This window comes from Telopea speciosissima, chromosome 5, assembly GCF_018873765.1.
Source record: "Telopea speciosissima isolate NSW1024214 ecotype Mountain lineage chromosome 5, Tspe_v1, whole genome shotgun sequence".
Taxonomy (NCBI): Eukaryota; Viridiplantae; Streptophyta; class Magnoliopsida; order Proteales; family Proteaceae; genus Telopea; species Telopea speciosissima.
The window spans coordinates 65,206,636-65,220,553 of NC_057920.1; the positions used below are offsets into that span (position 1 = coordinate 65,206,636).

Consider the following 13,918-nt stretch of genomic DNA (forward strand, 5'->3'; position numbering starts at 1 on the left):
CTCGGAGGTCGGCCTAGGAGGGCGGCATGGTAGGTCGGCCTTGGCCGTCCCCTCGGCCTGGGAGGTCGGCCCGAGAGGTTGGTCTCGGCAGTAAGCTCGGCTCAGAGCTCGGCCTCAGCCACCAGCTAGCTTGTGCGAGTCTGGCTCTGTCAGGTGACTTGTCGGAGATGGGGTCGGCCCGATTTCCTGCTCGGCTCAATTCGGTTCTCGGATAGAGGTCAGGTCAGCCATGTGGCAGCCTCTGATAGGTGGGGTGTTTTATGCCTCATCATGCACAAACTCTACTTTTTTGTTTTTTGGTTTGAAATATATAATAACTTTACCATACTTATACACAACAGACACCACACTCACACACCCGATGTGGGACTAAACCCACACATCCCTTCCTGTTTTTTTTTTATGAAAGTCGGTTAACCTTTCGGGATTGGTGTGTGGTTTGTGTGATTACACTTTCATAAAAAAAAAAAAAAAAAAAAAACTTTACCATACTTTATAGTCTAATATAATTGCATAAAAAAAAACCAATTTCCAACTGGAGGCACTTCAAAGTCTCAAACATTAGCCTATTGTTGGATTTCAAGAAAGAAACTCAAATGTAAATTAGCCCACGAAGAAAAAGTAACCCCAAAAGTTCTTAATTGCATGGAAAAATCCATGAACACAGTTGGATTGGAATACTTAAGCTGTGTTTGGTATGTATTCTATGTGGATTTCATATTCTCGGACCATAAAAACATATCCAAGAATGCAAAATCTACATAAAATGCATTCCAAGATTGCATACCAAACATTGCCTTAGAATTTGTGTTGATTAATATACTTATTCCAATCCAACTTCAAGTAGGGTGTCCCTCGTTGGAAGTCTGTGGCTCCGAGTACTGGATCAGCGCCCACGATTTAATAAGTTGCCGGATAGCTCTCGCTTATTCGTAGTACTAGGGCAAGAGGAGCCGGAGCTTGCAAGAGAGAGCGATCAAAGCTTAGATTTTTCTGCTTTTTGGTTTTTGTTCGTGTTTGGATCCATGGCTTTGAACAGTGGAGTAAGGTCGGGGTTGAAGTTATTGACCTCTTCTGAATCTGCCCTATCGAAATCAGGTCAGCCTTCTTTCTCATTTTGCGATCCATCGATTTCTGTATTGCTTGAAACCTGTATTTACTGATTCTTTCTTATCTCTCTAAATAGATTCATTTTTTATCAATCAAAACACTAGACCTTTCTTGTTTGGCTTCTCGGTCCATGTTTAATTATATTTGGTTTTACTTTCTTATTTTTGAAATCTCAATATTGTTGCTTTTGACGAGGACCTTCTAAATTCTAATTGATCTAGATTGGGTTATAATGTATGGTTTGATCATAGATATAAATATCAACTGGACATAAGAGGTCAACAATTAAAACAGCTGAAATTGACATTGGCCCTTCAAGCTGACTGAACTTAATAGGACTCCTGCTGGCTCAACAATTTAAAATAAAAAACGATGTTCAAGGATGCGTCTTCATAACAATCAGTACAAATTTTAATTTGCACTATATACTAGTATACCATAACAAATCACATATCAGAAATTTTATTTCTTTCTATGTTATTTGTACATGTGGATTAATTAAACCGGCTCCGATTTTGTTGAATTTGTATACCATGTGATATGAATATAGTCTTCTATCCTGGTCTTCCTTGGTATAGAATGAGTTGTCCATTTTTGGCTATCAAGGTATTTCTGGGATTGCCATGGTGGTAGGTACCTGTACATAGCCTATTTTGTCTGTTGTAGGGGGGATTCTTGGTTTTGGGTGGCTGCCCAATTAAGTTTTAACTTGGTGTCCATGATTCTTTTGGTTGAGGGGAGGGTGATTGTTTGCTTACGTGCAAATAATTTGTCCATTCTTTCTCTTCTAGATCTGTTTTTTGGGTGACAAGTTGTGACTACAAATTTGCATATGGTATTATTATTCTCTGTTTAATTTGTTCTCTACTTCTGTCCAATATCTTTATTGCTATTTTAACCTTCTTGGACTGTTGCTTGGATCCTCCAAGCTTTGGGGCAGGGTTGTCAAATCAGAAATGTTCTTGGGCTTGTTGTCTTGAGCTGTCAAATCCACAATGACTCTTGGGCTTGTTTTCTTAGCCTCTCGGACCTCCTAACAGATTTGGATGCTCAACTTCCCCCCACCCCCAAAAAAAAATAAAATAAAATAAAAATTTCCTCCTTGTTTGAAGCGTTAAGGTAAATCGTGTCCTCATCATAGTTGTCAAGGTGTCGCCTAGGCGTCCAGGTGCCTTGGTCGCTTAGTTGGTGTTGCCTTGATTTTGGACCCTCTCCAACGCCTTGGGTCGCCTAGACGCCGTGACAACTATGGTCCTCATCAATCTCCCCTCCTTGAATGGAGCTTGACCTCAAGCTTGCGTCTTCTTCAAAATATGGGGGTGAGATGTTGAACATGTTTGTAATGCTTAAACCTTTGGGAAGTTCCACTTGGTAATCATTTTCTCCCATCTTTTCAAGAACTTGAGATGCCCCGACCTTCCTTGGCTGTAACTTATGATAACCCTCCAATGGGGTACCTTTCTTTGGATAGATACACCCAAATCAGATCTCCAGCGTCAAACTGAATTTCTCTCCTTCCGTCCTTCGTCTGTCAACAAACTTCTTTTCCTTTTGGTAGGTTCTCTCAAGGTTACTCTTCACTTGGGCATTTATAGATTTCAGATTCTCCAACCGGTCTTCTACTTTCTTTGGGCCTTTGTTGAGCTGGTTGGCTTCAGGTGGGAGATCTATATGGTGCTGTATTTCTCTTCAACGCCTTGGGTCGCCTAGACGCCGTGACAACTATGGTCCTCATCAATCTCCTCTCCTTGAATGGAGCTTGACCTCAAGCTTGCGTCTTCTTCAAAATATGGGGGTGAGATGTTGAACATGTTTGTAATGCTTAAACCTTTGGGAAGTTCCACTTGGTAATCATTTTCTCCCATCTTTTCAAGAACTTGAGATGCCCCGACCTTCCTTGGCTGTAACTTATGATAACCCTCCAATGGGGTACCTTTCTTTGGATAGATACACCCAAATCAGATCTCCAGCGTCAAACTGAATTTCTCTCCTTCCGTCCTTTGTCTGTCAACAAACTTCTTTTCCTTTTGGTAGGTTCTCTCAAGGTTACTCTTCACTTGGGCATTTATAGATTTCAGATTCTCCAACCGGTCTTCTACTTTCTTTGGGCCTTTGTTGAGCTGGTTGGCTTCAGGTAGGAGATCTATATGGTGCTGTATTTCTCTTTCTGGTGGGAGGCCAGGGGTTAGTACCGCTGGAAATACATTTGTGGACTCACTCATGACTTCCTTAACAGTTTCAGCTAAGTCATTCTTTGGGCATGCATCAGGTTATACTCGTGATTTCGAAATCAAGGCAAACACAACATTGTTTCCTCAACGCCTGCGTCAAACTCAATTATATATAGGCCTGATGTCTTCTTCTCAAGAGTGGACTGTTCACTTCCTCCTTTAAAAGGAAATAGGAGTAATTTGCTTTGATCCTTACAGAAGGTTTAAGTGTTTTTTCTACCATAAAAAATTACTTCTCTATCATGTTGCCATGGTCTTCCTAACAATACGGGGCATGCATCCATGGGTACAACATTAAAGTGAATCGAGTCTTATTCTTTTCTCCAACAAAAAATGCAATGAAGCATCTATGTTTAACCCTTACCTCATTATTCTGATTCAGCCATGCTAGCTTGTAGGACTTTGAGGGTGGTTCCACCTTTAAATTCAGTTTCTGGACAGCCTCTTGAGAGACTACATTCTCACAACTTCCCATCTCAATAGTGAATTTGCAAACCTTCCCATCGATGTGGCAACTGGTGGTGAAGCTTCTTCAGACTTTGGGTTCAGACATATCTGCCTGGCAACGAGGCACTCACCATGGACTTCTTTCTTCCCAGACAAAGTCTGCTCATCATTGAACTGCTGCTTCTCATCTTCTTGTTGCTCACTTTGCAACTCATCACAGTACCCTTGCTCATACAACTGCTGCTGAACCTTGGAGCATTCATTTGAGTAATGACTCATGATATGGCATCTAAAACGCTTTACATTGGCTCTGTTTGCTTTAGGTCTTTGCTGGACAATTTGTGCAGCAGTCTGAGATAGAGTAAAACAGGCCTGTGGGGGTGTGTTGTAGGGTCTGAAACCATTTGAGGTGTTGTAGATACAATGTTGTTCTGCATAAGAACTGTTGGAACTGCCCCACTTTACAGGCTTATAAACCCAAGAAAATAAAATGCCTAACCTATAATATAACTACCTAATACTTAATTTCAGCTCATTAGATTTGCACCAAAACTTTTTGAACCTCCCAAGTTTGTGGCTAAACTTTCATCCGGAATCATAGTCTAATACAGCTGCATCAAAAACCAATGACTATTTAAGTTTAGTATCACGTTTCCTTCTCGAGGCACCTCGAACATTTAAAATTTAAAATAAAAAATAAAGCAAATTGTGGTGTGGATATCATTAACGTGGAGTGAAGGTAACTTGGGTATAAATATCCATCGACCATTTGAATTTTATGAAGCTAGGTGCAAGGTGGATCGTCTTCACCAGTAACCACCAATTTGAAGAAATAAATAAAGAAAGAATGATGGTGGGAGTAGAATATCCTTAATTTTTGCTTGCTCTCTATCTTCTCTCACTGTCATCGTCTTCATTGACACTTCACATACGATTACATTCCCTCATTTCCTACTGTGGGTGGGCTCGAGCTCGACTATTGGATCGCCAGCAACATCAATGGGCTGGCAGATTTCGGTCAGAGTACAACGAGGAGTCTTACGGGAAGTGGTTGGCCTTAAAGTTGAGGTGGGTTCCTCCAATTGGCTTTGGATAGATTCAGCATAAAACTCCAGATGATCTGAGCTTGTAGTCACCCATTTTCAAATAGGTTCAAAGCAACAGAGAGGATGGAAGAAAGGAAGCACGGGAGGTGGGCTGCTGAAGGAGGGCTATGGGAAAGGAGAGGGGACCAGGGCAGCCCGCTTCGGTAAGATTGTCAAAGTAGCATGCAGTTAGGAGTTGGTTTAATTAGGGTTATTTATTTAAATTGTAAATTTTATTTTATCTTGTTGGAGCTGGTTAACGATTCTTGGTTGGATTTTAGAGAATTGAATGAAGAAGTTGGTTTATGCTTACCTGCGTGTGCAACCGTGCGCTCTTTTGCTCTGTTCTCTCTCCTCTCCTTGATCGACCCAGTTCTTATTCCTCCATCCAGTTTTGGTCCGTTTCCAATTCTATTTCTTGTATTTCTTCTTCTTCATCTTCTTCTTCTATTCCTCTTCCTTTGTGTTTGCCATTGATACTCTGTTCTGGGCGGTACTTGCAGCCCCTAGTTGTTGACACCGATCTCTCCTGATATCCTTCGGATCAGTTTCAGATTTAAGGGTTCATCCCTCTAGTAGAAATTACTCACACCGCACAGTTTCAAGTCAAGGTTTGACCTTTACTGGAAGTTCTAACCAGAACTTCAAATCCGGTTCCATTGTTCCGCCAGTATCTGTTTCAGAAATTTTTAGACAAATCTCTAGCTGTTGGTTCACCATATTGTGGGCTGGATTCAATAGAGCATTGAGAAATCGACTTGTTACTGAAATTTTGAGTCAATACAAGTCAATTTGGTAGAGAGATCGAACACTCCTTATGCTGGTTTATCGCTGGATTTTGTTTCCTTCGTGAGGTTGAATAAGCAACCCGAATTTACATATTTGCCCCTCTATATGCTGTCCCACTTAAATACCCTTCGTTCTTTCTTATCTTTATCATTACCTTCCTTATTATAATTCCAGAAATACCCTCACACATGATATTTTATTATACTTGAGTCTTGGTTCTGTTTTATTACAAAAAAAGAACTACACTATTCACAGTATTTACAATTCTGCCACTTGGTCCTTGACTTAGTTATTTAGAGTTTGGGTGGACCCATAAGTGATCCATTTTAAGGTTTTCGGAACCCGGAATTGCATCATAGCCTTTTTTTTTTTTTTTGGTAAATGAATATATTACCGAACCCCAAGGGGGGCAGGGAAAGAGAACCAAATACAAGAAAGGAGAGCGGGGAAAGAAGGGGGAAAGGGGAAAGAACGACCACCCAGCCTACGCAGAGGAGGGAGGCCGCAAAAGGCTGGCATCAAGGCCCCAATAGGACACAATATGCCCGTTCCTGAGGTTATCCAAGGAGTGCCTTTGACGGATACACCTGAGCTTGGAAGAAACATCAAAGGAGATGGCTTTCCAAATCACGTGACATCATAGCCTTATTGTGACATCAAACCTTTTTTGGCCACTTAGAAAACTGTCGAGTCTGAATTTTTACTTGCCTGTAGGAACCTTGGGTCTACCTGACAATTTTTTGTTCTCATCCAATCTGCCACGTGGTAAATATTTAGGCCACATTGATAAGCTTATCAAATGGGTTGGTCTGAAAAGTTTTACTCAATTTATAATAGATAATAATATCTTGAGGAATTGTCGACCAATTTGGTTTTGCAGTTTGTAACAATTACATATTACATCCTGTAGGCACTGTCTATAATTAATTTTCATGAGCGATGCAAAGGAATTTTACTCGTTACTCTGTTATAGTGCAATAGCATGCGGTAGGTAAGAGGTTGGGATTTATTTAGAGAGAAGGGAGAACTAGGGGATGCACTGATTTAGTGGATGATATAAAGGACCTAGAAATTGTTGGAATTAATGCCACACAGGAGAACTCTGGGACCTTGGATGATTTCATCTACTAGTTGGGCCTCTCCATTTAATAACTTAAGCTTTTGGGTTGGACACCTCAACATGGTATCTGAGCCATCATGACTAACTATGTTTATTATACATCTATGTACACCCAAAAGCAGTGGCACACCTGCCCGTGTATTGCCACCCAAAAGGAGGCAACACGTGAGGGGGAATATTGGGAGTATTCTCACATTGGAAAACTTTGGGACCTTGGATGACTTCATATACCAGTTGGGCCTCTCCACCTAATAGCTTAAGCTTTTGTGTTTGACACTTCAACAGAAATATTGGTTAATATGGAGTAGTTTGGCTGGAGATAAAGATCCCATTCTCGTACGAGAACGTACGAGAATGGGTTCCAGTCGCCCAGATGGCATCCACTATGTGGGGAGAACGTATAAGAATGGGAACCTGCCTCTTTGGTTGGTGTGACAGACAAAAAACAATTTCAGGATCCAAAATAGAGCCAAAAAATAATAGAAGAGCAAATGTGAGACAAGAGAGTACCGATTATACTAATTGGTAGAACTAGGGCATGTCCCTCGGTTCAATAGGTTAACCAGAGCTTTTGGGTTTTTATTAAGCACTTTGTGCTTAGAGGCGTCTTGTTAAACTCTTTAATCATTAGATGAAAAAGATTTTGTTGTTAGTTCTTGTGTAGTACATAGCTTTGAAGCATGAATAAACGTTTTGGGGGTTAGCTTGGTTGTTTACTATTGCCTGTAGTACTGGAGGGAAAGTTGAAGTATTCTGGATACATGCTTGTAACCCAACATTTGGTATAAAATTGTCCTTAAGGTATGAGTACCTGTAAACATAGTTGTCAAGGCGTCAAGGCGACCTAAGGCAGTGGAGGGGTGCCTAAGTGCTTAGGCGACAAGGCGCCCGCCTAGGTGTTGGCTAGGAGACCAATGCACCCAAGTGTTATTTTTTTGCTTAACATTATTTAGTACGCTACAATATGTACCTTATATCATAAAAAATCAACATTAAGCCACACTCAAGTCATAAAAAATCAATATTAAGCAACATCAAGTCATCAAAAATCAACATTAAGTCGCATCAAGTAATCAAAAGTAAATATTAAGCCACATAAAGTCATAAAAAATCAACATAGAACTAGAAGACAACAAAAATGAAGAAGCAAGCTATTGGAAGTTTGAAACAATCAAAACATACATTTGGTTTGTACTTTTCTTAGAAAATATGATCTTATCAATAAGTAATTAAACTGCTCTCGATTTAAAGAAATGTTCTTGTTCTCTAAGAAGTTTGACTGATCAAATGATTTTATTTTTACATGAGACTTTTTGTATTAGGTAGAACAAAAAACCAGCTTTCCAACAAATCCAAGATTGCTTAAATTTGATTTATATTGAAGGAGTTATGTTCCGGTCAAACCTTATTTGGTGTACGGGAATACTGTCAAAATTGCTTTGAATGAAAATATTTTTTTAAATATCAAAACAAATGAATATTTTACCACACTTTGGGTTTTTAGCAATGTTTTACCATATTAAGATTTATGAAATTTTTTTATTTGAGAAAAAACACAACATTATATAGTTGAAAATTTCACCTACTGCCAAAAACTTAGTTTTGTTCTTGAACTGGAGGGTTAACTTTTTTTTCTTGTGGAATTTGATTTTTTAACAATTTTTATTGGATTCAAATAGGGGGGTATTTGCTTATTTATGAATAATATTTTAAATAAATGAACTACAATTATATTGCATTACTTAAATAATATTTGGCATAAATAAGTGCTAGAACCTACTCTGATACTAATTAACCTAGTGCAAGGCGCGTTGCACTAAGGTGGCAGTTGCCTAGGCCCTTAGAGATCAGCTTGGACACCTAGGTGATGCCTTGACAACTATGCCTATAAAACCACATGCCATTTTGAGGGCCTTCTGTTTACTGAGCCAAAAGTTGCATGAACAATTATCTAGGGCAATCCCAATTTTTTGGGAGCATCGCATGATCTTGTTGACTCCAATCAATGTTATTGGCTATGATATGTTCATGGTGATGAGAGCCCATCATGGTTTGTCTTCCTTCGACCAGAGTTCTGGAGTGGATATGGAGGATTTGGTGGAAGACCTCTTTCACTTTTGGAGCTGTGGGTTGTTTAATGATATTCAGGGCTACACTCCGCATATACTGTCTGTTGGTTGGTTGTATTTGTGTCCTTTTCTTTTCAATTTTTAGTATAGATGTTATATCTTTGGGTTGCTTAGTGACATTGTAGACTTTCCCCAAATTACAATTTATAGGGGTTTTCTCCATCCAGGACTTGACCATCTTGAAGAAAATCTCTGCAGTCCTTTCCTAATATACATTTTTCTAGACCGTGAACGATATCACGTTAAGTTCTGAATTAGTCCCTTTCAAGTTAATTGTAGTTCACTTTATCTATATATTCTCCTAAGAAATGCTTTCAAATTTACTTTTTATGTAGATTTGTATGGAGTAATTGACCTCCTGAAGAGATGCTTAACAGTTATTCAGCAAGGCAATTATCTCTTGGGTGCTTTGCAAGCCATGAAATTTACCTTCTGAAGGGATGTGTAACAATTATCCACTTAGGCAAAACCTTGCAAGCAATGGAATTTTTCTGTTTTTCTTTGATTGGTCTAAAATTTTTCAAAAGAACTCCAAAAGATTAAGAAGTAGCATGCACAGATCAGATGGTTGTCAGTCATCTGATTTTATTTTTGTGCATGAGATCTTTTATTGTGGGTTACTGTTTCTTTTCTTTGGTTTTTTGTGCTTTGTTTCTACTTAATGCCTAGTCATTATGGGACTTGTGCTTGAGCTGGTGTTAAGAGAAAATACTTTAGTGGACCTTCCTATCTGCTAGTCATGTCATATGTGGCAGATCTATTGGGATCTCAAACACATACCCAAACTTAACCAAATGCCAACAGGTCAAGCTTTTGTTCTCGACCGTCCTTTGTTCCTCACTGCTGAGCAGTGCGCCCTAGTTCATGAGGATTATTAGCTGCTTTCCATCTATGCCTGCAAATTGTTACACTATTAATGCATTCAATGTGTGTACTTTCCCTTTCTATATTCTTGTTACTGTGGATGTTGATGTGATTTTTATTCTCAAAATGTGATCCTTGGTTTTATTTTTCACACTAGACAAGATATTCATGTGGAAAGAAGAATCTGCATGATTCTTTAAAGTATTGTAGTTCACCTGATGTTGGATGTATCTATTTTTTTATTCAAAATCAACTATCCTGTGTGCTATTCCTTGTTTCTTTAAGAAGCTTGAGAGATTGACATTCATTTCATACACAATTAGCCCCTTTTCTTTGGCTTGGTAAAGATTTGCATCTAATATTTGCTTGAAACTTAACTTTGTTTTGAATTTTCTATTTATATGTTGAAGACTCCAGCCATTTGCTTCACAAGCTCGTTTAAGAATTGAACTATCTTTAATGTGGAGAAGGGTCATGCTTGATTCAAAATGTTGGTCTAATCAACCATAAATGCAGCTCTTCCAAGGCAAAGCAACCGACTCACGTTCTCCTGTAAAATAACCAAGTTTCTGTTTGGTTGCAAGGGAATTTAAAGGGAAGGGAAGTGAACATTTTTAAACCTAAAAAAAGAAACTTTTGTAATCATTACCCCACATGATTATATTACCAACTCTAAATCATTCCATATTTGGTTATAAAAATTCGCTTTACTTTGCATTGAAAAAACCTAGATTTGAAAAATAAAATAATAACATCTAAAAAGCATCATTACTAAGTAAGATATTTAAGTAGTTTATACAATCGTGTTGAATAAGTTACCAAATCCCTTTAATTTCCCTTGCAACCAAAGGGAGCCCTGTATTTGATTATGTACAAGGCTGAAATTAGCATGCAGAATCATTCTTGCTCCACCAACCATTGCACCATAATCAATATCTGATGTTTTTCCTTTTTATTTTTCTTTGATAAATGTCTGATGATTTTCTGTTATATGCTTATTCATGTTATACTAGTATTATGCCCTTACAAGAAGTAGTGATATTTATGTTGTGGACAGTCAGTCGAGGATTCCACTCAACTGGAGTGAAGAGAATGGGAGGACATGGCCATGATGAGCCATTCTACATTCACGCAAAGCACATGTACAACTTGGACAGAATGAAGTATCAGGGATTGAAGATGTCTCTTGGTGTGTTTACCGCCTTCAGCATTGGCGTCGGTGTTCCTGTCTGGGCTGTCATCTTCCAACAAAACAAGACTAAATCTGGTTGATTTGTCATGTATTGGTTGAAATAAGAGAGACATGAACTGTGTTTTTCCTCCAGCAGAGGAATTCAAAACTGTATGTTGTTTCTTACTTTGTCCAGAAAGTAGGACTTTTAGCTCCAAGGGAACTGCAGTATCCTGTGAGAGACCTAAAGGCAGAAAGTCTCACATACTCAGATCTCATGATTTTTGAACAAATTATAATTCTCTTTTTGATTGATTATGAAATTTTGTGGGTGGTGGGTTTTTCAGGTGAGTCACTTGGAAGCCTCACTAAGGCTCCACAAGGGTGATGTAAATGTTTTAAGAATAAATAACAGCAAAACAGAAAATTGCTCTATTATATATCTAAGGTTGGAAAGTGAATTAAAATTTAGTCACTATGTTAGAATTGGGAAAAGAGTGGACACAGCGCTAGTGTACCATAAGCTAGCACCCACCCTCTCTCTTCTCCCTTTGAAATGAACCCCCATTGGGATTTCTACTAAAAAAACCCCATTTGGATGTGCATGTATAATTAAATTTAAGAGGCAACAATTAAAAAGATTGGTGAATAGTTGTTTCTAATGAATAAATTAAATTGATGTGTTTATTCAAATGGACTGAACTTGTATTTACGGACACTGAATGGCATATAATGGTAGTCCCATGATAAGAGAAATAAATCATAGATGAACTACAAGAAACAAGCAGTTAGAAAGAATCATCACTTTTCAATAAAAGATCTTTCCTGTGATTTGCTTTACCTCTTTTCATATCAGAATTCAAACCCAATTAGCATTTCCATTATCCGCATAGGAATCCACAAAGAGTTGGACATCTAAAATCAAGCATTTCCACACCTGAACAAGTTTTTTTTTTTAATAGAATTAGTTTTTTAGGATATATATAAATACTGTTAAAAAGAAAAGAATATCTTATGACTAAATAAATAAATAAATATAGAGTTAATCATAAATTTTAAAATTTTTATGATACTTAAGATACTTAAAGTAAGATTCCATTTGGACTGTTACTTACCAATTGATATATTTTGGGCTTGGAGGAAAAATTTAAAGGGTAGAGTCGGTAGACACCTTGTTAGTGATATCATTCGTTCAGGCATTGATGATTTGTATGATACTTATCTGTGACTTGAAAATTGACATTTTAATGGAGTTCTCATTTCTAGATATGGAAATCGAATAAGATATGACGTTTCATCTGATAGGATGATAAAAGTCTCATTCATTATCCGAGATGGTATTTGGTATCCAAATCCTAGTATTTTCAATAATTTAATTGAGGTCTGGTCTAATATTTCTTTTACTTTGTTTAGACCAAGACGGATGGGTCATTTAGTTATATGGCTTCCAAATTCTTCAAAAAATATTCACCTCTACCCTACATGGAATTTGATTAGATTAAAATCTCAGAAAGTCTCTTGAACATGAGGTTGTTTGGATTAATTCAAAAGTCTCTTGACCAAAGTCTCATGTATAGCTTTACTGTCTCACGTGCTTTGACTTTATCTCTCCCTACTCAGATGTCTTAACAACACGTAACACTGAGGCTTCTAAATCCATCTCAGGCACCAAGACTAGTCTTGTGGGTCCTAATGTCTCCTATCTTTTTTTCATTTTTAATTTTTTTTAAAAATTTTTTGCGGACGAATGTTTCTTCTTCTCAAGAGTAAAATTGGGGGAATGCCATAATATTTTTGAATTTTGAGGAGGTACTGTGAGGCATCTGATCAAGAGATTCATTTAGGGAAATCCAACATCAGCTTCAGCCCTTTAACTACTCCATCCACTAGATCAAAAATCTGTAGGATTTTTTTCTCTTTAACCGAGGTCAATGATCATGGAAAATACTTAGGTATTCCAACCCACTTTGGTAGATAAAAAATAGCTTGTTTTCTGATATTGTGAACCGTGTTCACTCCAAACTTACTGGCTGGGAGAGTGCCCTCCTATCATAGGCTGGGAAAGAGGTCTAAGTTAATGCAGTGACAACCAGCTTACCATCCTACATGATGTCCATGTTTCTTCTTCTAGCCTCCATTTGTTTCATTTTAAGCAAAGCAATTAGTCCGTTTTGGTGGAAAAACAGTAATGATAAGGGCATCTTTTGGGTGAAATGTGCCTGAGTAAAAATTCTGGTGGGTTAGGATTTAGAGGCTTCAAAAATTTTAATTTAGCCTTACTTGCTAGACAGAGCTATAGGATATTACAAAACCCTAATGCTTTGTGGGTTAGGGTTCTCAAGGGCAAATATTTCCTTAAATCGACCTTTCTATAAGCCTCTCCTAGGAGCTCAGGATCTTGGGGATAACATAGCAATTTTTATCACCTGTGGTTCTCCTGCCCGGTACGATTCCTTAGTGCCTCTAGTAAAAGGGGGGTAGACCTCACCCGGGTACTGTGTTCGGTCAGGGGGTGAGATGGTCATTTCAGCCCCCCCCTATGAGAGGAGTCGCACAATCGTACCGGTCAACGAACCTCAGGGGATAAAGTCGCTCAAAGGTAGGGATTTACTCCTTCAAGGTTTATGCGTGAGGGTGGGGAATGGCCAATCTATCAATATATACATGATAACTGGGTTCCCTCCCTACCCTCGGGACGTATTTCTAGTACTCAGATTCCTAGCATTTCTAAAGTTTTTGATCCTATGTCAAGACAGCCCCTATAGTGGAATGTGAATCTTGTTTTTCACCCCCCGCCTAAGCCAAGGCTATTCTTGGGAGTCTTTTGAGTTTATTCCCTTAGGTTGATTCCTATGGAATCTTCTCTGTTAGGATAGCATATCACTTGGCATTGTTGCCAATGGTTATACTCATTCCAGTAATTCTAGTACGGTAGTACCCAAGTTGTACTTGTTGAACATATCATCTTTCCA

General features: G+C 38.4%; 1 protein-coding gene across 1 annotated transcript; it reads left to right on the forward strand.

Moving 5' to 3' along the window:
* Positions 1 to 920: 920 nt before the first annotated feature.
* On the forward strand, positions 921 to 11,069 carry LOC122661056. The gene is made up of 2 exons (XM_043856368.1): positions 921 to 1,098; positions 10,833 to 11,069. The coding sequence occupies exons 1-2, from the start codon at positions 1,026 to 1,028 to the stop codon at positions 11,045 to 11,047; spliced, it is 288 nt and encodes a 95-aa protein (XP_043712303.1). The 5' UTR covers positions 921 to 1,025; the 3' UTR covers positions 11,048 to 11,069.
* Positions 11,070 to 13,918: the final 2,849 nt, after the last annotated feature.